Source organism: Hesperophylax consimilis, chromosome 13, assembly GCF_061612785.1.
Source record: "Hesperophylax consimilis isolate HC1 chromosome 13, BYU_Hcon_1.0, whole genome shotgun sequence".
Taxonomy (NCBI): domain Eukaryota; kingdom Metazoa; phylum Arthropoda; class Insecta; order Trichoptera; family Limnephilidae; genus Hesperophylax; species Hesperophylax consimilis.
This window is the reverse complement of record NC_142848.1, coordinates 31,359,880-31,387,165: the sequence shown is the minus strand read 5'-3', so window position 1 is coordinate 31,387,165 and position 27,286 is coordinate 31,359,880. Positions and strand designations below refer to the sequence as shown.

The window sequence follows — 27,286 nt, the reverse complement described above, 5'->3', positions numbered from 1 at the left end:
TAGCATTTATAATTATATAGTTGGCGGCATCATCATCTGAGGATGAGCTGTCCAACAGATCCAGCAATAGGCGACAAGTATCATCCATTTCGAAAACGTGCTCAAGCTGTCAGTAAGTAAAGTTGTCACTTTGACAGATGAAATTATGTTCCTCGGCCGCTCTCGAATTCAACTGACCCCCTCTCCTACCATAGGAAGAAATATTTGATAGCGTCGTGTGTCGGTAGAAAAGATGATGCGCTGTACATTAACTTTTGATGTGAGCTTTGCGTGTGGCAGCACCATTACGTGTGTCGGGTCTGTATGGGATTGTATGGCGAGCGCTATTGTGCTTTATATTATCTGTTGATGTGAGCTTTGCGTGTGGCAGCACCATAAATCGCAGCAATACGCCAAAAACCAGCCAGAATAATTTTCAATTATAAAAGAAATTAATGTTGGTTCTAGCAATGATGTTACAATACATCTAGGTCTTACAAAATTAAGTTAAAAAGTGGCAAGTAAGGAAAACTCTTAAGTTTCCAGTAAATTCTTAATTCAAACGCTGTTTAATACTAAAACTACGAAATTGAAAGCACTACAATTATTGTTGACATACTTTTTTCTTGCCTCTTTGAGATTTCTGCAATGCGTCTATATATATTGTAACATCATTTGTTCTAGAGATTTGTCAGAAGTTAACTTTTTTCGTCGAATCAAGTTGTTAGTAATCCTTTATTTTAAAACGAGCTGTACCCCGCTAAGCTTTGCTGTGGCTAAGTCTGTCTGTGCTGATAGAAAAACAATAGCGCTTTTTGCTTTTACGCCCAACAGGTGGCGCTGTTTTTAACAAAAATCATGTTTGTCCAACAGATTGCGCTGTTTTTCAAAAAAGCATGTTTTTATTGTCACAGATGATCAGATCTGACACATGCGTATTCGATTGCAAAGTTCTGTCAAATTTTTTAAGCAATCATTAAAGAACTTTTGTAGATAGATATATTTTTAAAAATTATTTGCATGTATATACCGTGCAACCACAAACATTGCTAATTAGAAACCATCTAGTGTATATCTATGTTTGTTTACTGAATATTAAAGGCCTGTGTTAATGCAAACAGGGTTCAAACATTAATATTAAACCGACTTGCCAGTAGATAATAAAATAATTTTTAAAAACCATATTTTTATGAATATGAACAAAGACTTGAAGTTTTCATGACATTCGTTTATTGTCACAAGAACAATAATATTTCTTACAAAGGTTTAATTTTTAGATATAATATTTTGTTATTGTTATTTGAATTATTTATATATTTTTTATAAGAATCGTGGCCAGATATTAATGTGATTTTGTAAAATTTTATTAGAATTAATGTTAAAAAGCCTGATGAAGTAATTTATAAAATTTGATATTATATTTGGTCCGATATTTTGCACATAAAATTCTTACTGCAGATATTGCTAACTGTTGTCACTTCAGATCTGTATTTGAAGATTGGCAGTATGTTGTGCCTTTATTAATATGTTTAAGAAGAAATTAAATCATGACAGATAAATGTAGAATGATTCATAATGTTTCTAAAAAAATCTTCCATGCTTTGTCATTTACTAGAAAAAATTACAGAAATTATTCAAGTATCAATTTTCATTTTGATGGAATAATAACTATGCCTGCTTTTTAAAATTATGGATACCAAGATTGTGTCGAAAGAGCAGCGTTGTAAAGGTTAAACGTAAGGACTATTAAAAAATATGAAAAACTCGTCAAAAAATTCCGCTGCACGCTTAATTTGCAATAAATTTTTAAATAGCACTTGTTTTCAACTTAATTACCACAAGAAATAACGATTCATATGGTGGGAGATGGTAAAAGATACATTAAAGTTCCATTTATTCTCAAAGTTAAGTTTGATGGTTAGGAAATATGCATAAATTATTAAAATAACCCAAATTAACAACCAAAAAACTTTTTTTGTGCATGTTTACTTAAAGACTTAAATAGTTTTCTTCATGAAATTTTTATTATTTTTATTGTTTTTTAAAAAGCTTTTGCCTGCAGCGGAATTTGACAAGTTTACCAAAAATCTATTGCATGTACAAAATTACTCCAATTTATGTGTAAATTAGTTAATGAAAAATGCTTTATATATTGCTCATTCAAAAAAATATTGTAGAATCAATTTTCACTGCACAACATTTTGATGATAAATATGTATAGTTTTTTTATAAACAAAGATATGTTTTTACCATGTTAAATAATATTTTATTTGTTTCATTGAAGTTTTGCTCACTTTTTATATTGTTATTGTTAATAGTTATTAATAATATTATGCATTCTGTTACACAGCAATAATATTTTTTGTATTATTATTATTATTTTTTTTCTATACTGTTCTCGTTTTTGAGTGTTTTGGTGGTAAAAGGGAATTTTATTTAAGTTTAGACTTAAATTATTTTAATATTATGTTATGCACGAATTTTGGTTAAATTTACGTTTTGAATCAAGAGTTTCGTTTCGCTTTCGACTGTTTTGATTTTTTTTGTGATTTGATCATTGTTGAAGGGAAGCACGAAGAAAAGCAGGACGACCATGGCTACATCTCGCGTCATTTCGTGAGGAAGTACAAGCTGCCGCAAGACCATCACGAGGACGACGTCGTGTCCAGCCTTTCTTCTGATGGGATCCTGTGCATCACTGCTCCGAAGAAGAACCCTGACGCTGTTCTTGGAGAGAGGATGGTGCCTATTCACGTGATGGGGCCTGTTAATAAGCCCATCAGCCGGGATGCCCATGACCATCACCACGGACATGGATACCGTGGAAAACCAGTCCAGGAGATCCAAGTTCAGCACACACATTGAAAATTCGCCATCATTCCTTTTAATTAAAATCTAAAAATAAGTTTTGTAAGTTTGATACCTACCTACTTATATTTAAAAAGTTAATTTTTGCTTGGTTAACTACTGTAAGTTTTGTTGTAACTTTAGTACTTATTTCTTTTGTCAATTATTCCAGCTGCTAAGTCATCAAACGTGGCGAACCACTTGGGGTTATCGAGGATGGCAGGGGAATGATGAAAGTAGACTGAACTCTGTAGAGATGATATCCCTGAGGCGAATGTGTGTAAAAAACATTGTATGTATGACCTAATGAAAAATGTGGAGATTCGTAAATATGCGCGGCTGATGTAAGCGTAATGAATAAGAAAGAAAGGGATGTTTAGATGGTTTAGGCATGTAGAGTGGAAGGAAGAAAGGAGTCTAAGGAGAATACATGATGTGAATGCTAGAAGAAGTCAAGGACGCCCAAAGAAGAGATGGCACGATCAAGTGAACAACATACTTGGATCGGGCCATGTCAAGGGTCAGAAAAACAGAAGAGGGTATATATGAGACGATGTGTGAATGTGAATGAGGCAAGAAGTGTGTGTCAAGACCGAGTTATTGGGGGGTTCGTCGTCTGCCTATCCTTGTGTTTGAACTTGCGATATCCAACGTTTCGGACCCCTGATAAGGCTTGAATCAGTTGTCGTGCAATATCTCAATAATCTCTCGCAATCTAATTTATTAGTTCACATTAAAACTATTTATTAACTTACGTTTTGTCGTATCTATCGCCAAATAGTGTTTTTTTTACTGTTAACCTCCTAAGTTCTTAAGTCAAAAATTAATGTTAGCATTGTGAAGATACATTACATAAATATATACCAACTTAGAGATATATTAAACGAAATGATTAAAATGCGAAGTAGAGTTTTATTCAATAAAAAAATACATAATTTCTTTCGACACAAAATATAATTTCAACGATGCACTGCCAAAACATGTTAGTTAATAAATTGTAGGTAAGTAAGTAAAAAGCAAATAAGTTATGACTTATGAGTAAATTTAAAAATATATAAAAATCGACGTAGAAACTGTAGGTAAAACACTCAAGAAACAGATTTCGATGGTTTCTTCTCGGCATGCGAGGGAGATGTTTTTGGAATAGGCAAACTGCGACTGCCATTGCTTTTTTTGGATTCTTGGGCTTGTGCAGAAGATAAGATTGGAACAATCCTTTCACCTTTGGCCAATCGCTTCCTTTTTGGAGCAACAATCACAAGCATACCATTCTCCATGAACGTGGCTTTAACATCATTAGCATCGTGGTCTTTGGGCAGCTTGTATTTCTTCACAAACGATCTCGAGACCTTCGCATGTCCTTCTTCTTTTTCCTCGTGGCTTCCTTCAACGCAGATCTCGCCGTTGACCGTCTTCACGACGATCTCACTGGGGTCGAAGCGCTGAACATCCACTACCACCTGGAAGCTGCCCTTTTCTTTGGTGATGGTGTTGGGGACGTGGCGGTCGAAGGTCGGCTCCACTCTTGAGAAATAGTGCCAGGGATTGCAGTAGCTCCAGTGGAAGATTGGAGGACTTCTCCACGGAGATAATGCGTCTTCTCCAGGAAGGCCGAAAATTGGAACGATCGACATTTTTACTATGATTTATTAATTTATAACACCCGTAACTCGCGTTCCTTTATGTACGTTCTTCGCGAATTAAAATTACGTCGCGTAGTTTTACATTCGTTGCTCGAGCGGCAATTGAAACCAAAATGAATGTAGGTACCAAGTGAAAATTTCAAATTTATGAAAAAGCAAGTTATTGTAATAATAAAAATTTTGTAGGTAGTCATTATAGAAACATTTCAGCATATTATCTATCAATAGGGATGAGAAATAAAAAAATTTCACCAATTTTTTCAGGTAATTTTACTTACCAATATTTTAAAATACTTATCCCATGTTGTACAAACTAACAAATAACAACATATTCTAATTTCCTACTTAGCTAAGGTTGGGTAGGTACTTCTCTATTTAGCAAAGGTTGGGTAGGTACCTCTCTCTTTAGTTAAGGTTGGGTAGGTACGTCTCTATTTAGCTAAGGTTGGGTAGGTGCCTCTCTATTTAGCTAAGGTTGGGTAGGTACCTCTCTATATACCTAAGGTTGGGTAGGTACCTCTCTATTCTCCGTAGTGTATTATTTTTACACTAATATTAAATTGTTAGTTTTCTATGCTTTACTGTTCCCCGGCATTGTCAATATACTAATTTATTAGATATTTTCAATTTGTGAGGCGGAAATGGGACATAAGTATCGTCGCCCGGGAAACAACTTATTGGATATCCAACACCTCTGCCACAAGTCACCTCAAGTGGTTCGCTACATTTGGTGACTTAGCAGGGATGACCGGGTTCATTGAGTGAGGTTTGTCTAGGTCTTGCCTGTCTAGTGAGTCGGATCAGAAGAGAATGGTCGAGAGAGTCCTTTCGACCTCTCTAGCAGGACTCTCTCGATCCATCGCCTTGCATTCATACGACCACTCCTGGACACACTAACCCCCAGATTCCTTTCCACCCCATTTACCTTTTTCCTCCCAAGAACTTCCTCTCCTTCCTTTCCTCAAAAGTACCCTCCACACAGCATCTCCAATCGTCCCAACTGCTACTAACCGGAATCAGTGAGACTATGGCATCTTGTGAGACTGGAGGTACGGGGACGGAAAGGAGATGGGTAAGAGGAAGGTGGGATAGTACCTGGAATTCAGATCTGGTCACCAAACACGAATAAAGCCATTTCAGGCTATTTTTCAATTCTGGATTATGTTCCTGGTTTCTGGTTAGAGTTCAATCGACATTCTTAAAAAAGTGATTCCAAGAATTATGATAGTTTTTTTACATGAATTAAATTACATATAATTATGGATTTCATTATGACGTCATGACGCAACGTTGCCGATACGACTTAGTTTGTTCGTAGAGGGCGCTGCCCTGACCTAGACAACAACAGTTACGCGACTTGATACTTGACACACGTCGATGGTTTGAAGTTTTGAAGCTAATGCAGTGCTTTTCAACTTTTGCCGTGTCCCCAATGATTAAAATAAAATATTTTTTATTCTCTATTCAATGCGTGTCACACTTCAATAATGTCTACCAAAGGAAAAGGTGACTAATGGGAAAAGCGCCTAAAGCGGAAAAGCGAAAAAAAATATCTTTGATTATCTTGTTTGCAAGGGTCCAGAATAACAGACAATCAATATATATATTATAAAAGTAAGGTACAGTATAAGTTCCGTTAAAACTTGCCGCGAAACGAGTCCCGGTACCGTCGAGGGTATGATAGCCCTCTATCCTCTATACATGAAGAAGGTTCCCGTTTTTACCCGAAGTGCGTGCTTTTGAAGATATAAGGGCTGTGAGTATCGCTCTCTAGAAATTTCTAGAACAGTCGAGAACTTTCGACAGTATTCGAGAGCATTCCACAACATACCGGAACATTTTGTAATGTTGTGGAATGTTCGGGAATAATCTGGAACATTCGGGAACATCCCAGATCAGATAATGAACTAAAAACGGGATTACAGGCCGTTTCATGATAAACTTTTATTAAATTTATAATCGTGACAATACATTGGTAACACTAAATGGTATAAAACGAATTCATTACTATCCGCGTCTGTCTGTGTGTGCGCTTAGTTCTTCTAAACTATGCAAGGGAGTTTGATATGGTTTACACTATCATTTAGAGAATTTATTATGGAATATATATATAAAATATATATACACTACATATATATATATATATTAAGCTGTTTCCTCCCTACCCCCTCCCTTCCTACCCATCCTGTAATCAGTATACATCCTTTCTCGTTCTAGCACTAATAAGCTGTCTGCTCTTTTATTTCTATCTCTTTCACTTGTGTACTTTATTTCTATCGCTTTCAATCATTGTTTTATTTTCTTCTATATATATGTGTCTGTACGAAAATAACTTTATTTGATATAATAAGCCCTGATGAAGCTTGTGCTAAGCGAAACCTGGTTGGCTGTTAATATTAATTCAAAATAAAAGTGGTGTACTGTTTCCTCCCTTCCCCCTCCCTTCCTACCCATCCCTTAATCAGTATACATCCTTTCTCGTTCTAGCACTAATAAGGTGTCTGCTCTTTTATTTCTATCTCTTTCACTTGTGTATTTTATTTCTATCTCTTTCAATCATTGTTTTATTTTCTTCTATATATATATGTGTCTGTACGAAAATAACTTTATTTGATATAATAAGCCCTGATGAAGCTTGAGCTAAGCGAAACCTGGTTGGCTGTTAATATTAATTCAAAATAAAAGTGGTGTACTGTTTCCTCCCTTCCCCCTCCCTTCCTACCCATCCTGTAATCAGTATACATCCTTTCTCGTTCTAGCACTAATAAGGTGTCTGCTCTTTTATTTCTATCTCTTTCACTTGTGTATTTTATTTATATCTCTTTCACTCATTGTTTTATTTTCTTCTATATATGTGTCTGTATGAAAATAACTTTAGTTGATATAATAAGCCCTGATGAAGCTTGAGCTAAGCGAAACCTGGTTGGCTGTTAATATTAATTCAAAATAAAAGTGGTGTTTTACAAAGTGTATTTTTAATTTGATATATAATGTCACATCACAAAGTGTTTGCTTCCTTCGATAAAAAAATATATATAATACATCGATATTATATTTATTTAAAGTAGAGTAAAGCCGGGTACACGTCAGCTAGTACAAGATAAATACACACGAATTAACATTTTTTAACCCAACCTAATCTCAACACTAATTGCGTTGACATTTTCCTTGGAAAGTCAGTGCTACAATGTCAAAGAATCGGGAAATTCGATTGTCTAATATCACTGTCATCTCTATTAATACAGGCCTTGCCGTAGAAAATGATTTTTCAGTTAAAGATACCTATTTTCGGATTTTGCTACTAACCAAAATAACTATACTGCAACTTGGACTATGCTAGTTTTTCAGCCTATCGCTCCATCGTAAAACATGAAATCAGTGAAGCTTTTAAAAATCATTTAACTTCAATGGAAGAAAAATTATCTATCGATCCCAAACAGTTTTGGAAGTACATTAAGGATCTAAAAAAATCCAACAACTCATTTAAGTCTATGATTCTTGACGGAGAGGAATTGACTACTGATGATAAAATCGCAAATAGTTTTGCGACCTTTTTTTCATCTGTTTACAAAAATATCCAACCAACTCTCAATATTGACTCTACCCTTCACACTGTACAGATTGGGCCCTCATTCGACCTGGTCAGTATTTCAGAAAAAGATGTTAAGGACGCACTCTCAAATTTAAAGAAACCTCACTCCATTGGTCCTGACAATATTCCAACATTTATACTAAAGGGTTGTTCCGACCTTTTAATACCACCATTATGTCATCTCTTCAATGTTTGCCTAAAAAACGGGATTCTCCCAGACATCTGGAGATTAACTAAAATAACCCCTATCTACAAGAAGGGAGACAAACGCGATATCCGGAATTATCGACCAGTTGCCGTTCTATGTTCCATCATGAAAATATTCGAGAAAATTCTACATAAATATATACTTAATCACGTTAATCCAATTCTTGATGACCGTCAATATGGTTTTAGACCCCAGATGTCAGTAACATCAAACCTCTTATGCATCTCAGATTTCTTATCACAAACTCTCGACAATCGGGGACAGGTGGATGTTGCTTATTTCGACCTGGAAAAAGCATTCGACAAGGTTGACATCGACATTCTTCTAAATAAGCTAGCTTCATTTGGTTTTTCCAAAAGACTACTCTGTTTTTTTGCTTCATATTTTCGAAATCGTAGACAGTTTGTTTATTATAAGGGTTCCAGTTCTTTGGAATTCACAGTTTTTTCTGGAGTTCCTCAGGGGTCTATCCTTGGACCACTTCTGTTTCTGATTTTTATCAACGATATTGGTTCAGTCATCACACATTCGCTGTATTTACTATTTGCAGATGACTTAAAACTATATCGTTAAATAAAAAAACCATCTTGACTGTATTCTCCTTCAACGTGATATCGACTGCGTCTCAAACTGGGCCAAAATAAATGGCTTAAACTTCAGTACACCCAAGTGCAATATCGTCTCGTATACAAGATCAAAGAAACCGCATGTATTTGAATATACAATCAATGAAATTATTCTCCAACACCTAAATCAAATCAAAGATCTAGGAGTTATTTACGACAGCAAACTAACCTTTCACCAACACATCGATGATTTAATAAGCAGAGGATACAGGCTTCTCGGCTTCGTAATTAGAAACTCATATCCGTTTCGTAACACAAAAACACTGACGTTATTATATAACACACTAGTCCTAAGTGTACTTGAATCAAACTCGATCATCTGGGCTCCACATGAATTAACATACACTTTACGCATTGAAAGAGTCCATAAAATCTTTTTAAGGTTTTTATTCTCGCGGCTCTATGGACGTTACCCTTGGCTTTACCCATCGATTTATATATTAGGCATGACCAATTACCACTCCCTAGAGACACGTAGAGGTATTGCTTTGCTTAAATATTTTTTCCAACTAATAAACGGTCACTTATCTAATAATGAGATACTGGCCCAATTAAATTTTTTTGTACCAGAGTCTCACTCTCGAGGACGTCATCACAATCTTCTATATAGTAGAGCAAGCCGCACTAATTTATTAATGAACTCACCTGTGGGGAGAGCTACGTGCTTTTTGAATGCGGTAGATAAGAAATTAGATTTATTTTTTGTGTCCTATAGCGCATTTGCGAGATTTTTGGCATTGCATATACACTGCATAAATGGTACAATTATAACTTCTTAGGCTTTATTACCTGTAATTGTTATAAATAAATGTACAAATTATATATAAATAAATAAAAAAAAAATAAAAAAAAATATACTAACCCAGTGCAAAACTCCGAACTTACGAACCATACTACTATATATACGAGTACTAACCCAATGCAAAAGTATGAACCGCACCGCATCAAGCAACTGCGCTACCAAATCCAGATAAACCTGGAGGACTACATCAGCGACCGGCAGTATGACCAGCGGGGGCGCTTCGGGGAGATCCTACTCACGCTGCCCGCTCTGCAGAGCATCACGTGGAAGATGATCGAGCAGATCCAGTTCGCCAAGCTGTTTGGCGTGGCGCACATCGACAGCCTGCTGCAGGAGATGCTGCTCGGAGGTTCGCCCATTTTGAGTAATACGCCGTTTTACTACTTTTGACTAGTTTTAATTTAATTTTAATGATGAATTAGCACTATCTTGATCTGACGACAGATACTGGAACACTGTCCAAAATCACAACAATACTGTCTTAACACGTTTGCTGCTCATCACGCCCATGAGAATTGAACTGACAAATTACTTCAATCTACTTCATTTCTTTCCGGATCTCCTGCAATCGTAAAACATAGGGTTAGGTTAGGTGCAGAGTGGATGAACATAGAAAGGAGTGTAAGTAGAATATATGACGTGAAAATTCAAGGTAGAAGATGTCGCCTACGCTTGAGGAAAACATGGCATGATCAAGTAGAGTTTACACAGCTTTTTCTGCCTGAATTTCAATGTTTTTAGCTTAGATGAACCTTTTAAATATCTATTTAAGTGTCGAAAAAGGCCAACATCTAATATTAATAGATAATAAAAGTTATAAATAAAATCGGAATGTAGGGGAGAGTATGGTATATCGTACCGGTCGGTAAATCGTACCACCTCGATATTTTTGCTACGGGTCACTATTTTTTAATCCTGATAATATTCTTCCAACCGTTAGAAGCGTTATGACGCTTTATGTTGTCCATCCATTTTAATTTAGTGTTGGATCTTGCGTGCGCTGGCAGTGGAGTATTTTTGTTTTTTCACAATTTTCATCTAATTTTTTCGGCTCCTGTGTAAGGTGATTTCGTGTTCAAAGGTAGGTATGTTAGTTTTTTCTCAAATTAAGTTCACTTAGCTTGTTTGTATTCTGCAAATTACGATTGCAAAATCATATTGTCACCTGTCGTTTACATGTTTTGTTGTCATTTTTTCATAAAAACTCAGAGTTTGTTAAATCGTACCACAAGTGGTTTGGTAAATCGTACCGGTACGATTTACCGTAATTTGTTAGTTGTTTTATAAGTTAATTATTTTCTAGTTTTAAATTAAAGAGTTTAGTACAACAAACACCAGAGATCTCGTCAGAGCCTTTGTTGCGACCAACACCACCAGTGACCTCGTCAGAGTCTTCCTTTTCACCACCAGATGCAGCTCAGAAAGTTGAATTGAGGCAAACGAATTCAAACGCGTCGACATCTTTTCAACTTCAATTCTTGAGATTTCTCCAATACCAAAAAACCAAAAAAGAAGAACACGCGCATGGCACAAAAAGCTGCTGAAATAACAGCAAATCCGTATAAAAAATGTTGCTGCTGGTGTCTACCAGCTGTCAAAATTCCCAAATTAAAAATTGAAAAATAAGATTATTGAAACTGATAAAAAGCCCATTAAGGGTAAGAAGTGTGCTCGACAAAAGAAGGCCAATTGCAGAAGTAGTGATAGTGAAGATGCTGACAGTATTGTCGTTTTGAATGATTTGGACACGGATATTGATGATGACGATAAAGAAAACGTATGCCACATATGCTTTGGCAATTATTTTGAAAAGGCAGGACCCAAAGAAGACTGGATCCAGTGCGTTCGTTGCCATCAATGGGTGCATGAAGCTTGCATCAGTAACCCAGTCATTTGCGACACATGCATGCCTTAAAAATGTCCATGTTTTCTTCGATATAAATTGGAATAATGGTCTAGGTACGATTTACCATACCGGTGGTACGATTAACCGTACCGGTTCGTTAAATCGTACCGAAAATCATTTTTTATAAAACGTTTAATTTGAAAACATTCCAGATGCCTATAAAATATGATTTAAATATATATCGTACCCAATAAAAAAATTATTAATTTGAACCTAACTCCAATTCTCTAACCCATTTCGATCATACAGTATTGAGAGTTAAGTGCGAAGTGGTACGATATACCATACTCTCCCCTACCACTCAATGTAATAAAGTTTTTTAATCATTTTAATAATAAATTATGTATAGAATTCTACTATGAATGAAGTTTTGGAAAAGAAATTTCAATGATTTTACCTTTTACGAATGTTATTATCTTTGTCTCATTCGTGCAGCTTTTTTACGAAGCATTTCTAATGATTCATCCTTCTGTAGGTGCGACAGCCGACACAAGTACATTCAGTAACCTGGATGCCCCCGAGTCCCCCGCCCTGGCCGCGGGGGCCCCCGGCACCGAGCAGGAGCAGGGCTCCCCACTGTACCCAGCGCAGCTGTCCCCCGACTCCCCGCCCAACTACTCACTAGGGCCCTCGCCGCCCCCGCACCACATGCAGATGCAGATGGGGGGCGAAGTGTACGGGGGCCTCATTGCCTTCCAGCAGGAGCCTGAGTCCATCATGTGAGAAGAAATTATAATTGCATTAAACTGAAACAAGAATCCACCAGGAGACGAGAAGTTACAGTTTCGGTGCTTCCAACAGAAACAAGAGCTCGTCACATGAGAAGAATGCGGAAACAAGAGCTCATCACATGAGAGGAAATTGGTGTTTGGGTGCTTCAAACAGAAATAAGAGATCATCATGTGAAAATAATCAACATTTTCTGTGCTACAAACAGAAATAGTTCTCTTCATCTGGGAAGAATTACCAGTTTTTGTGCTTCGCAAATACTCGAGAGCCCGTCATGTGAAATAAATTACACATATTATATAAATGTGATGTTAGAGTCGGTTAAACATAATAATTAATAAAACATGTTCTTTAAAATAAATCATAGTTAATTAGTGAAAAGACAATTAAATTTTCACTTACACACTTATAAATGGTTAACTCACAAGTTATTAAGAGTGGGTTATAGGGCAGAATGGTGATTTGCTGGAAAACGGCTCTCTAAAACGGCTTAATATTACCTTTCGTATGTCATTCTCAGACTTCATATTCTTTGTTACCAATTAATGGACTATTATTTTTCAGTCTGCCTATTTTTTTGTAGTTGTTGTAGGCATTCGACCATAAAAAATAAAAACATTGATACACCATACAACCCACTTTTAAAACTTGGATCTATGATTAACGCGTTAATAACGGCTTTACACAATATTTTTAATTAAAAATATGTATATAATACACACATCTGTAGAAGTACGGCCTCTTATTATCGTTATGCTATCTGTGGATATTAACAATTAAATAAATACTTTATCTTGCACCAAATTTTCAACACATTTCACAGTTTTTTACTTATTCCGGGATTGAAGCCCCCGGTGATGGCGGTGAAACTATAGGCTCCCTGTTTTACGGCGTATATATTTCGAAAATGCCATCAAAATGTTTCATTAATGGTCTAAAAGTAGAATACCGACTCACTTAAAGAATTACAATAATCTAAGGAAGCTACAAAAACAGTAAGTACGCACAAATTCTCTTTTTTCGTGTAAATTTGACGTATTGTATTTTTTCAAGTGTCATATTTTTTAAAAGGCGTAAAATACAACATTTAATATGCGTTCCTTTTCCTAACGGTTAGCACTAACGTCATATTGTTTACTGGCGGCATCTTTATGCAAGTGTGTGTGAGAGAATTCATTGTCTTTACGCGCTCTGACTAAGTGGGAGAGTGAACGTTTTTTCATAGGGCACGTTTGGTAATTAAACCAAAAATTACCATCTCACGCCAGATCATTTGTTGGTTTGGTAAAATCGGACGTTTTAAGTGAAAATAAGTCAAGTTTTTCACTGTTCCTGCCTTACATGGTAAGGGGTATTAACACGTTGAACGCCATTGTGGAAATGAAGAAACATTACCATTTTAAATTTGAAAAAAAAGACTCAGATGGCATCGGCGACCATCAAAACGTATTCCTTTTTTTTTACCAAAATTTTCTGCGGTAACTGCGGTCACCGGTGACCGTCATGGCACTATGGGAGAAAAATGACGATTTTCGTTATGAGGAGTAAACAAGTTTATTACCGTTTTTTTTATTTTTATCTTTAGATTAAACAGATAAAAAAATCTTTTTAAGGAAATTAACAATACCATCGCTTTTCTGCGTATAAACACGTAACCATTCACACGTTGTCAAATCAAAGATATTCTATCTATGTGTTGTGTTGTAAAGTTCCAAACAATAATATTATTTTTCTCTTTGTAGATCAATATTATGATTTATCCATGGCAGCCGGAAAAAATACTCCAAACAAGGTATGCTTCAAGTAACGAATAAATGAAAAAAGATTATTGTTTAGTTGTACAATAACACAGAATAATTTAACAAATGTATAAATAAAAAAATAAAATTTCCTTTATTTCTCGAGGTCAATTTATTAATGATGTTATTAATATGTATAGATATTCTATCAAATATAAAATTAAGAAATTTACCAAATAAATCCACCTTCGATTTTCTCGAAAACGAAAGCTCAAATAAAAAAAGTCATTACCCAAAATTGACAATAAATGAAAGGTTATTCACAAGTTATCCCTTTATAGGACAACTTTTTTTTAAACGAAAAATATTGTATTTGTGTGCCTTTCTCGAAAGAATTAAGTCCTTAAACGAACAAAACTATTGATTCATATTCATATTGCGTATATAATTCGGTAAAATTTTACCGATGATTCAATCCAATATTGTATTTGTATGCCTTTGTCGAATTATTTCGTTCATACAAACATACCTACGCTTTTAATGCCTATCTTTGTCAGAGCCGTTACTTTGGTTGGAGGGGGTTCAAACTTCACTCTAACTTGTTCTGAGATGTGAGGTGTCAAAGTTTGCAAAGACGATTTCTGATTTTGAGATTGAATCTTGTGTGAAGTAGTTTAGTTTAGAACATTTTAGAGGAAAATATTTGAATAGGATGTATACTTACCATTGTAGAACATACCTAAATGTGCAGATAGAACTATACGCATGCAACTAATTAATGCCATTCCAAAATAGGGCCAGGTTCAAAATAAATATTTTCCTTTAAAATCTGATTACTTTACAAGAGATTCGTCTTTGCAATCTTTGAAACCTAAGGGGAAGTTAGAACTCAATCCAACTAAAGTGACGAACTACACTGCGCCTGGTAAAAACGATCAACTGTCAGATACAAAAAAAATTGGCAATTGCAAAAGGTTCAACGTGATGTTAGAACCTTGTTATTTAAATACAAGCTTGAAAAACTTTGGCTATAAAAATGAGCAAAAGAAATGGATTTTGAAAACAATGTCAGTTAGAACCTTATCTAACTGATCAACATTATTAAGAATTTAATGGATATTCACATATCCATTTGTGTCAAAATTTTTGTTAATTTTGTAAGACAATAACGTGTCTTTTTGGTAATGTCATTGCTTTTGATTGCAAAAAGACTTGAATCAAATAATTTTTTTTTATTTTTTTTTTTATTTATTGTTTTTATTTTAGTAATTTGTACATTTAAGTTTACAAATGACTAATTAATTATTACATACAAATATACTATTTATTTTTTTCTTGCTTGATGTGGCTCCTACACAACATCTTGAACTTTTCAATTGGGGCAGACTTAAGGTTTTCCGGCAGCGCGTTATAGTATTTCATCCCTTTATATAATATACTATTCTGGGTATTCGCTTTGTCCTTCTTTGGTAGCCTAATTTGATTGTACGTCCTAGTTTTATGTTTGTGTATGTCCTTGTTGTATACAATTTTATTCGAAAAATATTTGGGTAGCAGGTTGTTTACAATTTTGTGTAAAAATATCATCGTGTTCAAGGTCAACATCTGTTTCACCGTTAGCCAATTTAGTTCGTTTAACATTTTATTTACTTTTGAATACCTATTTCGTCTGAGTATTGTTCTCATTGCCCTATTTTGGAGAATTTGAAATTTATTTTGCTCTCGGTCGTTACACAGGAAAAGGATAGTTGAGCAGTAATTAAAATGTGGAGCAATAATGGAGTTATAAATGGTGATTGCAGTTTTTTCGGACAGTTTTTGGCGAATTCTTCCCAAAAAAGATATTTTTTTACCAATTTTCTTTTGGGTATATTCCGCATGTTTGTTAAAATTCAGTTTGGAATCTATTATAACTCCCAAGTATTTTATATTGGTAACATTTTCAATAATTTCACCATCAATTTTGATTTTGCTTTCTTTTCTTTTCTTTCTTTCTTCTTATAACCAATTACCATACATTTTGTTTTTTTTTGTATTTAATTTAAGCTTATTTATTTTTAGCCATCTTGATACATTATCTAGTTCATTATTTAAAATTTGTATTAGTTCTTCATAGTTTTCTCCAATTATATATATAAGTGTATCATCGGCAAATAGTCGTACTTTGCATTCTGAAAATATTTTCACCATGTCATTAATATAGAGTATGAACAATAGAGGTCCAAGGACTGATCCCTGTGGTACTCCTAATTTATTTTCCATTGGTTTTGAAAATTGATTATTAATTTTTGTTACCTGTATTCGGTCTTTCAAATACTCTTTTATTAATTTAATGGCTTTTATTAATATTAATTTAATTAAATTAAAATAATAAATAAACCAATTGTTTTTATTGTGTAAAAACACATACATGCTTAATGTAGGTATGTTATATTATTTATATTTTTAGTATTTTGTTATAATATTTGGTAATTTTTTTGTATTTAATTTTTAATCTGATATTCTGACAGGCTGGCAGTTGCAATAATGTTTTTTCTTTGTTAGATTTTTGTTACCATTTAAATATATCCTTTTTATTGTATGATTACTTTTATTGTTTTTGAATGAGTGTCGATTGATTTGTAATAAAATATTCTCTGTGTGATGAAAACATTATGAATACGTTTCATACAGTCGATTCAGATTAATTGGGACACCGGTTTATCGGGACAGCCGGTAATTATATCGATTTTTCATTAAATCTGACTGTTTAAATGAAAGCAATCAAATTATATAATATCGGCTGGTTAAAAAATTAATAAACGTTTGCATCACACGAGAATTTTGAATGTTTTTAGATAAATAGTTCTACAGGATCACTAGGCTTATATTGACTGTTGCAATGCATTGGGCCATTGTACTGGCCCAACATATACAGGCTCACTAGGTTTATATTGACTGTTGCAATGCATTGGCCGCCAACGTTGGCCATCTAACTGATTAGTGTCGGTTCTTCAAAGGGTTATTTTGTCTGACTTTTAGTTTTCCTTCATTTTCACCCTAATTTGCTTTTCAGATATTGAAAGCTGTCAGAATCTATAAAGTGGGTAAGAAGTGGAAGGAAGAAGTTGGGGACTCCCCAAGAAAAACCAAATTTTAAATGTGTAATGAAAAAATCTTAAAACATAACCAAAATAAAAGAATTTCCTTTTCTTTTGTATACATTTATTTCAGATAATACTAATAATTGCGAAAACAAAAACTCTCTTCAAAAAAACAGGTACTTAAATCAAAAATATCTACAAAAACTAAAAACTAATCAGACTTCAAAATTAATCAATTTGCATTGAAAATATCATGGTAACAACAACTATCTATTTATATCTTCAACATTTGAGAAACATAAATATCTTATTATTTGTAGCAGATAAGTACTTTGCTGGTCTGCTAGTCTGCCATAAAATCACCCTTTAGCTTCTCCCTCCGCGGCCACCTTCTCCTTGATTTCAATCGGTATTTCTTTAGCTTGCTTTTCTTCGATCACTCTGTTCGGAGCTGTTATAGTTAGAACGCCATCTTCCAAAGTCGACACAACGTCTTCCGCATAATGTCCCTCAGGTAAACGATAACTCCTCACGAAATGTCGTGAGATAAATCCTTTATCGTCTGAATTCTCTTCGTGTTTTCCTTCAATGATAATGTCACTGTCGATGGTTTTTACTGTTATTTCCTTTGGTGCAAAGTTTTTGACATCCATTTGTAGTTTGAAGGGTTGGTTTTTCTTTGCGACAACTTCAGAGTTCTTCAGAAGGGCCTGTTCATCATTAGGGACGCGCCACTCTACGTGGAATGACGGATGGTGGGGAAACGAAGATGTCAACGCCGACTCCAATTGTTGCATCATCTTCAGCTGCTGTTCCATCCAAGACGATGGTCGCATAGCGCGGAGAACCATGGGGAAAAGAGACATCTTGAATTACTCCAGATATATTCAAACTCTCCCTCGATTTGATATTAGCACAAGCTTTCAAAATTGCGCACTTCAATTCACTTTAAAATTCTATGAAATAAAACCTCCACAGAGCAGTTCGTATTAGCGAATTGCGCGAACGAATCGCGCCATACGTTTAAATACCCCCGGATGTGTTATTTCCATGCAAGAACATTTTAATCAATGCTAGCAAAGTAAAAGAAAAAAGTAGAAGAGTCAAAGTAATACTGTGAACGAAGAACATTTATAATAACATTGAAATGTTTTTTTTTGCTTAAAATTCTACTATCCTTAGTATTTGTTTTGTCAAGATCGCGCATGCGTGTTGCTAGATTCCCGCTCTTTCTAGATTTTTCTCATTCATTCTCACGCACATTAGAGTTTTATTTATACACACTAGCAACTTCCAACTCGAACGCGTATACAATTCCATAGGCGTACATAGGCTTCTGCCTACATTGTTATTTATGTTTACCCTCGTTACCAATACCGTCACAAATGAAATACATATAACACGCACACCATAAATAAACCACCTAATAAATCACGTCGCTTCGTCAACAAACATGACCACGCGTTTCGTATTGTCGTAGGTCATTTCCATTGCTTGTCAGTTACAGCTGATTTTTGTTGTTTGAGAATATTTTCAACACATTACTATCAATTATTATTTTAAATTGATTTCGTTTTGAATCTTAACTGCAATTTAAATATATTTTTTTAAATTTCTTAATTATCTGCGCAAAATTGATATTTTGAATTTTGCCACCTAAAAGGGCAGTTTCGCGACGCTCCCACAGATGGCAATAGCGTGGCAGATTGCAGCTGCACAATAAACGAAGAAACAAAAGCCGGCGGCGGCGCCCGGCTGACACCGGTTGCAGTGTTGCCAACGAAGGCGATTTATCGCCATTTAGACTACTCGGAACGAGGATCGGCGACGAAAAAATCTAAAAGGCGACTGGTCGCCGATTAGGCTACCACAGGCTTTTTGGCTGTGCGGAATTTTTTTTCAGCGAAGTTCTGTAACAACCCCCCCCCCCATGGATTTGAAATACTTTGTGGGGAGTACTCATTTTGAATCATTTTTGTGGGGAATTATGTTTTACAGAAATTCTCTAACAATCCCCCCCCCATGGATTTCGAATAATAAAAGGGGAATCAAGCTCACGTACAATATTTGTGGGGAATATGTGGGCAGAATTTATGCGAGTTCATTAGAATTACTGCAACTGAAATTCGGCTACATTAAGCTACTAAATGTTTGAAAAACGGCGACATTAGGCCAAGACCCGTTGGCAACACTGACCGGTTGTTATTCTTGTTATTGTTCTGTAATGCGCTGTTGACTGCGGTTCGCCTTGCTGTTTGTCATTATTCCGTATCGCTGTAAGTACGGAGTGCGTTGGTTTTTGTGAACATTTCAAAAAGCAAGTGATATTATAATTATGTCGTATCAATCTTACAATCCTCACTCAATTATGAACTGGCCCATGGCTCCATTACTGCCGAGGGAATGCTACACGCCATTCCGAGCGATGTCCAGAGCTTCTCCGCACCACGACATCCTGACGAACGTGACCGCTGACAAGGATAAATACCAAATTTCAATGGACATCCATCAATTCGCTCCTCACGAGGTCACAATCAAGACATCTGGGGATTTGATCATTGTTGAAGGGAAGCACGAAGAAAAGCAGGACGACCATGGCTACATCTCGCGTCATTTCGTGAGGAAGTACAAGCTGCCGCAAGACCATCACGAGGACGACGTGGTGTCCAGCCTTTCTTCTGATGGGATCCTGTGCATCACTGCTCCGAAGAAGAACCCTGACGCTGTTCTTGGAGAGAGGATGGTGCCTATTCACGTGATGGGGCCTGTTAATAAGCCCATCAGCCGGGATGCCCATGACCATCACCACGGACATGGACATCGTGGAAAACCAGTCCAGGAGATCCAAGTTCAGCACATACATTGAAAATTCGCCATCATTCCTATTAATTAAAATCTAAAAATAAGTTTTGTAAGTTTGATACCTACCTACTTATTTTTATAAAAGTTACTTTTTCGCGTAGGTTACTTAGGTATTTCTTTTGTCAATTATTACTAATTTATACAAATTATCTTCCTGCCTTATTTTCTAATAAAGTGGTATTGTAAACCTTTAATAATTTATTGTTTTTATACCATCATTATTTCAACTTCTCCCATTTTACCCGTTTTCCACGCAATCTCTCTTTTTAAAAGTTTACGCATAAAATGTTATAATGGAGAGACGAGAAGGTAATGTATTATTTTGTTATTTGATACAATAACTTCTTTCTTCCTAGGTTATAATGGGCAAGCCTCAGCTGTTACAGATATAAACATATTTTTCAGAGCTTTATTAAGACAATATTACAATTTGAGATTTTACTCGTTAAGTCATTCCAATAAAAATTATATTATTTTCTCAAAATTAGTTTTGAGAGAATAATTTCAAAAAACAAAGATACCAATAAACCTTACCCCTGCTAAGTCATCAAACGTGGCGAACCACTTGGGGTTATCGAGGATGGCATGGGAATGATGAAAGTAGACTGAACTCTGTAGAAATGATATCCCTGAGGCGAATGTGTGTAAAAAACATTGTATGTGTGACCTAATGAAAAATGTGGAGATTCGTAAATACGCGCGGCTGATGTAAGCGTAATGAATAAGAAAGAAAGGGATGTTTAGATGGTTTAGGCATGTAGAGTGGAAGGAAGAAAGGAGTCTAAGGAGAATACATGATGTGAATGCTAGAAGAAGTCAAGGACGCCCAAGGAAGAGATGGCACGATCAAGTGAACAACATACTTGGATCGGGCCATGTCAAGGGTCAGAAAAACAGAAGAGGGTATATATGAGACGATGTGTGAATGTGAATGAGGCAAGAAGTGTGTGTCAAGACCGAGTTATTGGGGGGTTCGTCGTCTGCCTATCCTTGTGTTTGAACTTGCGATATCCAACGTTTCGGACCCCTGATAAGGCTTGAATCAGTTGTCCTGCAATATCTCAATAATCTCTCGCAATCTAATTTACTAGTTTACATTAAAACTATTTATTAACTTACGTTTTGTCGTATCTATCGCCAAATAGTGTTATTTTAATTGTGTTTTTTTTTAAACTGTTAACCTCCTAAGTCCTTAAGTCCTAGCGAGGTTAAAAATTAATGTTAGCATTGTGAAGATACATTACATAAATATACCAACTTAGGGATAAATTAAACAAAATGATTAAAATGCGAAGTAGAGTTTTATTCAATAAAAAATACATCATTTCTTTCGACACAAAATATATTATTTCAACGACGCACTGCCATAACATGTAAATTAATAAATTGTAGGTAAGTAAGTAAAAAGCAAATAAGTTATGATTAAATTTAAAAATATATAAAAATCGACGTAGAAACTGTAGGTAAAACACTCAGGAAACAGATTTCGATGATTTCTTCTCGGCATGCGAGGGAGATGTTTTTGGAATAGGCAAACTGCGACTGCCATTGCTTTTCTTGGATTCTTGGGCTTGTGCGGAAGATAAGATTGGAACAATCCTTTCACCTTTGGCCAATGGCTTCCTTTTTGGAGCAACTATCACAAGCATACCATTCTCCATGAACGTGGCTTTAACATCATCGGCATCGTGGTCTTTGGGCAGCTTGTATTTCTTCACAAACGATCTCGTGACCTTCGCATGTCCTTCTTCTTTTTCCTCGTGGCTTCCTTCAACGCAGATCTCGCCGTTGACCGTCTTCACGACGATCTCACTGGGGTCGAAGCGCTGAACATCCAGGGCTACCTGGAAGCTGCCCTTTTCTTTGGTGATGGTGTCGGGGACGTGGCGGTCGAAGGTCGGCTCCACTCTTGAAAAGTGGTGCCAGGGACTGTAGTAACTCCGGTGGAAGATTGGAGGAATTCTCCACGGAGATAATGCCTCTTCTCCAGGAAGGCCGAAAAATGGAACGATCGACATTTTTACTATGATTTATTAATTTATAACACCCTTAACTCGCGTTCCTAGTTTTTATTCAAAATTTATGAAAAAGCAAGTTATTGTAATAATAAAAATTTTGTAGGTAGTCATCATAGAAACATTTCAGCATATTATCTATCAATAGGGATGAGAAATAAAAAAATTTCACCAATTTTTTCAGGTAATTTTACTTACCAATATTTTAAAATACTTATCCCATGTTGAACAAACTAACAAATAACAACATATTCTAATTTCCTACTTAGCTAAGGTTGGGTAGGTATTTCTCTATTTAGCAAAGGTTGGGTAGGTACCTCTCTCTTTAGTTAAGGTTGGGTAGGTACGTCTCTATTTAGCTAAGGTTGGGTAGGTGCCTCTCTATTTAGCTAAGGTTGGGTAGGTACCTCTCTATATACCTAAGGTTGGGTAGGTACCTCTCTATTCTCCGTAGTGTATTATTTTTACACTAATATTAAATTGTTAGTTTTCTATGCTTTACTGTTCCCCGGCATTGTCAATATACTAATTTATTAGATATTTTCAATTTGTGAGGCGGAAATGGGACATAAGTACCGTCGCCCCGGAAAAAACTTATTGGATATCCAACACCTCTGCCACAAGTCACCTCAAGTGGTTCGCTACATTTGGTGACTTAGCAGGGATGACCGGGTTCATTGAGTGAGGTTTGTCTAGGTCTTGCCTGTCTAGTGAGTCGGATCAGAAGAGAATGGTCGAGGGAGTTATTTCGACCTCTCTAGCAGGACTCTCTCGATCCATCGCCTTGCATTCATACGACCACTCCTGGACACACTAACCCCCAGATTCCTTTCCACCCCATTTACCCTTTTCCTTCCAAGAACTTCCTCTCCTTCCTTTCCTCAAAAATACCCTCCACACAGCATCTCCAAGAGTCCCAACTGCTACTAACCGGAATCAGTGAGACTATGGCATCTTGTGAGACTGGAGGTACGAGGACGGGAAGGAGATGGGTAAGAGGAAGGTGGGATAGTACCTGGAATTCAGATCTGGTCACCAAACACGAATAAAGCCATTTCAGGCTATTTTTCAATTCTGGATTATTTTCCTGGTTTCTGGTTAGAGTTCAATCGACATTCTTAAAAAAGTGATTCCAAGAATTATGATAGTTTTTTTACATGAATTAAATTACATATAATTATGGATTTCATTATGACGTCATGACGCAACGTTGCCGATGCGACTTAGTTTGTTCGTAGAGGGCGCTGCCCTGACCTAGACAACAACAGTTACGCGACTTGATACTTGACACACGTCGATGGTTTGAAGTTTTGAAGCTAATGCAGTGCTTCTCAACTTTTGCCGTGTCCCCAATGATTAAAATAAAATACTTTTATTCTCTATTCAATGCGTGTCACACTTCAATAATGTCTACCAAAGGAAAAGGTGACTATTGGGAAAAGCGCCCCAGGCGATTTTTTTGTTTGTTCAATTTAAAATATCTTCGATTATCTTGTTTGCAAGGGTCCAGAATAACAGACAATCAATATAATGTATATTATAAAAGTAAGGTACAGTAACCGTACCGTTAAAACTCGCCGTGAAACGAGTCTCGGTACCATCGAGGGTCTGGTAGCTCTCTATCCGCGATACATGCAGAAGGTTCCCGTTTTTACCTGAAGGGCGTGCTTTTGAAGATATAAGGGCTGTAAGTTTCGCTCTGTAGAAATTTCTAGAACAGTCGAGAACTTTCAACAGTATTCGAGAGCATTCCACAACATCCCGGAACATTCTGTAATGTTGTGGAATGTTCGGGAATAGTCTGGAACGTTCGGGAACATCCCAGATCAGATCAGATAATGAACTAAAAACGGAATTACAGGCCGTTTCCTGATAAACTTGTAGTAAATTCGTAATCGTGACAATACATTGGTATCTTTAAATAGTATAAAACAAAGTCACTATGCACGTCTGTTTGTGTGTGCGCTTAGTTCTTCTAAACTATGCAAGGGAGTTTGATATGGTTTTCACTATCATTTAGAGAATTTATTCCGGAAGGTTTATATACAGGGTGTCCGGAAACTCGTAGTACAAGCGGGAAACTGGTGAATCTACATCACATTTGGAGTCGATTTTGTAGTATATTTTTTATTTTTTTTATTTGAGCTTTCGTTATCGAGTAAATCGAGTTTGAAGTTGATTTTTTTTTTTTTTTTTTAATCAAATTCTTATAAATTATTACTGAAGATCAAAGTACCCAACTAAATAAAACTATTTGATGGTAAAACAAATGAAGAAACTCGGATTTGAAGCATTATTTTGAAATCACCCTTCATTTAACCCGGTGTAATCATAAAATATTTCTGCTCTGCAGGGTTAAAACATCTGTTATTCAACCCTAAACACTAGAAAAAACTTTAACCCTAAAATAGCCGAAAAATATTTTTTTTTTGGTTTTTTTTTTTTTTTGAAAATGCTCAAATCAAAAAACTTTATGTTTTTTTGGGTTCCCCATGTGGTGTAGATTCTCCAGTTTCCCGCTTGTACTACGAGTTTCCGGACACCGTGTATACATATAATACATGGATATTATATTAATTTAAATTAGAGTAAAGCCGGGTATACGTCAACTAGTACAAGATAAAAACACACGAATTAACATTATTTAACCCAACCTAATCTCAACACGCATTGCGACATTTTCCTCGGAAAGTCAATGCTGCGATGTCAAAAAATCGGGAAATTCGATTGTCTAACAGTAAAATGTTAAAGAAATTTATACCAATATCACCGCTATCTATATTAATACAGGCCTTGCCGTAGAAAATGATTTTTCAGTTAAAGATACTTATTTTCAGATTTTGCACTGGGTTTAGTACTAATCTCTGCTACCAACCAAAATAACTATACTACAATATATACTAACCCAGTGCAAAAGTCCGAACTTACTAACCAAAACTACTATATATACAAACCCAATGCAAAAGTCCGAACTTACTAACCTAACTAACCATACCACTATATATACTAAAACAGTGCCAAAGTCCGAATTTACTAACCAAACTAACCATACTACTGTATATACTAACCCAGTGCAAAAGTCCGAATTTACTAACCAAATTAACCATACTACTATATACACTAACCCAATGCAAGAGTCCTAATTTACTAACCAAACTAACTATACTACTATATATACTAACCCAGTGCAAAAGTCCGAATTTACTAACCATACTACAATATATACTAACAAAAAAAAGTGTGCAAAAGTCCGAAAACGGGGTTTTTTAACGGTCAGTTCATTTTACACAGCACGGCCTGTATTAATAAAGATGGCGGTGCTAATAAATAATGAAGGGCGTGCGCCCCACTTTGAGAATTACTGTATTAATACTTAAATGTTTATTCTTCTGTTATTGTTATTGGAATGACAGTCTACGCACACAAACTTATCGAATTACTTATCTAAAAAGAGTTATGTCGCCTAGACAGTATTAATAATCTAGTAGATGTCTGCAAAGTATGTCTCTGAAAAGTATAAAATAAAGTCTCTATCCGTGTCTGTCTGTTTGTAGGATTAGTTCTTCCAAACTAAGCAACGGATTTTGATAGGGTTTTCACTATCATTTAGAGAATTTCTTCCGGAAGTTTCATGTATATAATCCATGCATACTCTATTTATAGAAAGTAGAGAAAAGTACCTAGATGTTTTGTAATCAAGTCGTAAAAAATATTTTTTCAAACGCTTTCATTTCTAACGGTGACCTTAAAATAATGTACTACGAAATTGTATGTCTTAAAAAGGTCTACAGAAATATCCAAGGTGGTATATGTCTATTTTCTAAGGATAACCCTAGCAACCCCAGGTACGCGTCAGCAAGTTATGAAATAGCTTAACGTTGGCCTAGCAAACACGTTTGCCAGGCCAACAATTTGAAAAATCAATTTATAAGAAAGCTCCAGATAAGTTATAAGATGTGAAACAAGAAAATTAATGTGAATATCCGCATTGTATCCATTCTAGATGGAATAAGTCATATAAATTTCTCACGACGCATATATTTACAAAGTAAGTAATCTTGATAAATGCTCTTCAAAACACGTAATTGTTTTTACTGAAAACATGTGGAATTGCAAACCCCATTGGAATATTAATTTGTAAACAGTATCTGTTGATAATGATTGATTACTATAATAATAATAATTGGATTATTTATTATTTACAGTCAATTTTGTGAAAAAATACCTCAATGGCGCTGTATTATCGATAATGAAATAAAATAAAAACATTTTCGCAACTTATATTAATTTTATTGATGAAAACATCGACACACGACAATATGCTCAAATGAACTACAATAAAATCAGTAAATTTCAATGAAAATCAGTCTCAAATGCTAAACAAATAAATAAATGCATCGATATTCCTAGTCGCTTCGCAGAAGACCACGATGAAGGCAAAAACAATTCAATTTTAATCAGTTCCTTTCTTCAGACTATCGGTTGGCTTGTGGTGAACTTGCCCCGTGGGAACTATTGGCACGACTCGCTCTCCCTCCACAGGAGCTTTGTGTTTGGGTGCCGTGATGGTCAGGACGCCGTCAGAAGACAAACTGGACACCACATCAGCAGCGAGATGGTCCCTGGGAAGCGGGTACTTCCTTACGAAATGACGGGAGACAAACGAACCGTGGTCGTCTTCTTTATCCTCGTGTTTCCCCACCACTATGATATGATCCCCAATAGTTTTGACAGAGATCTCGTTGGATGTGAACTGGTGCAAGTCGATGCATATCTGGAACTTGTCCCTGTCTGTTGTAACCCGGTGGCCACTACTGGAGCGAACAAGGGGGCCCGAACCTGCATAACTCGGGAACACTGCAGGGGGCATTGGCCAGTGGGGAATTACACCCTCAGGATATCCGGTGTAAAACGAATTCATTGTGTAAAACTGTGAACAATGATGTATGCAATGTAAACAATAACAATCTGATTGTTATCGACGTGTGTTTAGCTGCTGAAACCAAACAACTACCACTAACAACCTGACAACTAAAAGCTAGACTGGATTTACAAATAAACAAACCACTCGCACTATTCTAGTATTCTAGAACTAAACCCGAAGTCTAACTGCGCAGTGCGCGTTATTATCGACGCTCACTCCCTGTGTTTCCGTGAGCTTTGCCACCTACAGTTCAAATATTGAAGCTTCATAAATCCAGTTTCTAGAATTCTAGAACGTGCCTCTCACTCTACATCGCTCTATATCTGCGTTC

General features: G+C 35.8%; 6 protein-coding genes across 6 annotated transcripts; 2 read left to right on the top strand and 4 right to left on the bottom strand.

Moving 5' to 3' along the window:
* Positions 1–1,835: 1,835 nt before the first annotated feature.
* LOC149418803 (heat shock protein 67B3-like) lies at positions 1,836–2,852 on the top strand. The gene is made up of 2 exons (XM_089638426.1): positions 1,836–1,848; positions 2,489–2,852. The coding sequence occupies exons 1-2, from the start codon at positions 1,836–1,838 to the stop codon at positions 2,842–2,844; spliced, it is 369 nt and encodes a 122-aa protein (XP_089494552.1). The 3' UTR covers positions 2,845–2,852.
* A 1,062-nt stretch (positions 2,853–3,914) lies between these two features.
* Positions 3,915–4,460, bottom strand: LOC149418802 (heat shock protein 27-like). The gene has a single exon (XM_089638425.1). It carries the CDS (start codon positions 4,458–4,460, stop codon positions 3,915–3,917), a length of 546 nt encoding a protein of 181 aa, XP_089494551.1.
* Positions 4,461–17,279: 12,819 nt separating this feature from the next.
* LOC149418801 (heat shock protein 26-like) lies at positions 17,280–18,173 on the bottom strand. Its single transcript, XM_089638669.1, has one exon. The coding sequence runs from the start codon at positions 18,018–18,020 to the stop codon at positions 17,514–17,516; it is 507 nt and encodes a 168-aa protein (XP_089494795.1). The 5' UTR covers positions 18,021–18,173; the 3' UTR covers positions 17,280–17,513.
* Positions 18,174–19,383: 1,210 nt separating this feature from the next.
* On the top strand, positions 19,384–20,213 carry LOC149418800 (alpha-crystallin A chain-like). Its single transcript, XM_089638667.1, has one exon. The coding sequence runs from the start codon at positions 19,490–19,492 to the stop codon at positions 20,018–20,020; it is 531 nt and encodes a 176-aa protein (XP_089494793.1). The 5' UTR covers positions 19,384–19,489; the 3' UTR covers positions 20,021–20,213.
* Positions 20,214–21,440: 1,227 nt separating this feature from the next.
* Positions 21,441–22,075, bottom strand: LOC149418799 (heat shock protein 27-like). The gene has a single exon (XM_089638666.1). It carries the CDS (start codon positions 22,032–22,034, stop codon positions 21,489–21,491), a length of 546 nt encoding a protein of 181 aa, XP_089494792.1. The 5' UTR covers positions 22,035–22,075; the 3' UTR covers positions 21,441–21,488.
* Positions 22,076–26,312: 4,237 nt separating this feature from the next.
* On the bottom strand, positions 26,313–27,156 carry LOC149418798 (heat shock protein 27-like). Its single transcript, XM_089638665.1, has one exon. The coding sequence runs from the start codon at positions 26,950–26,952 to the stop codon at positions 26,485–26,487; it is 468 nt and encodes a 155-aa protein (XP_089494791.1). The 5' UTR covers positions 26,953–27,156; the 3' UTR covers positions 26,313–26,484.
* Positions 27,157–27,286: the final 130 nt, after the last annotated feature.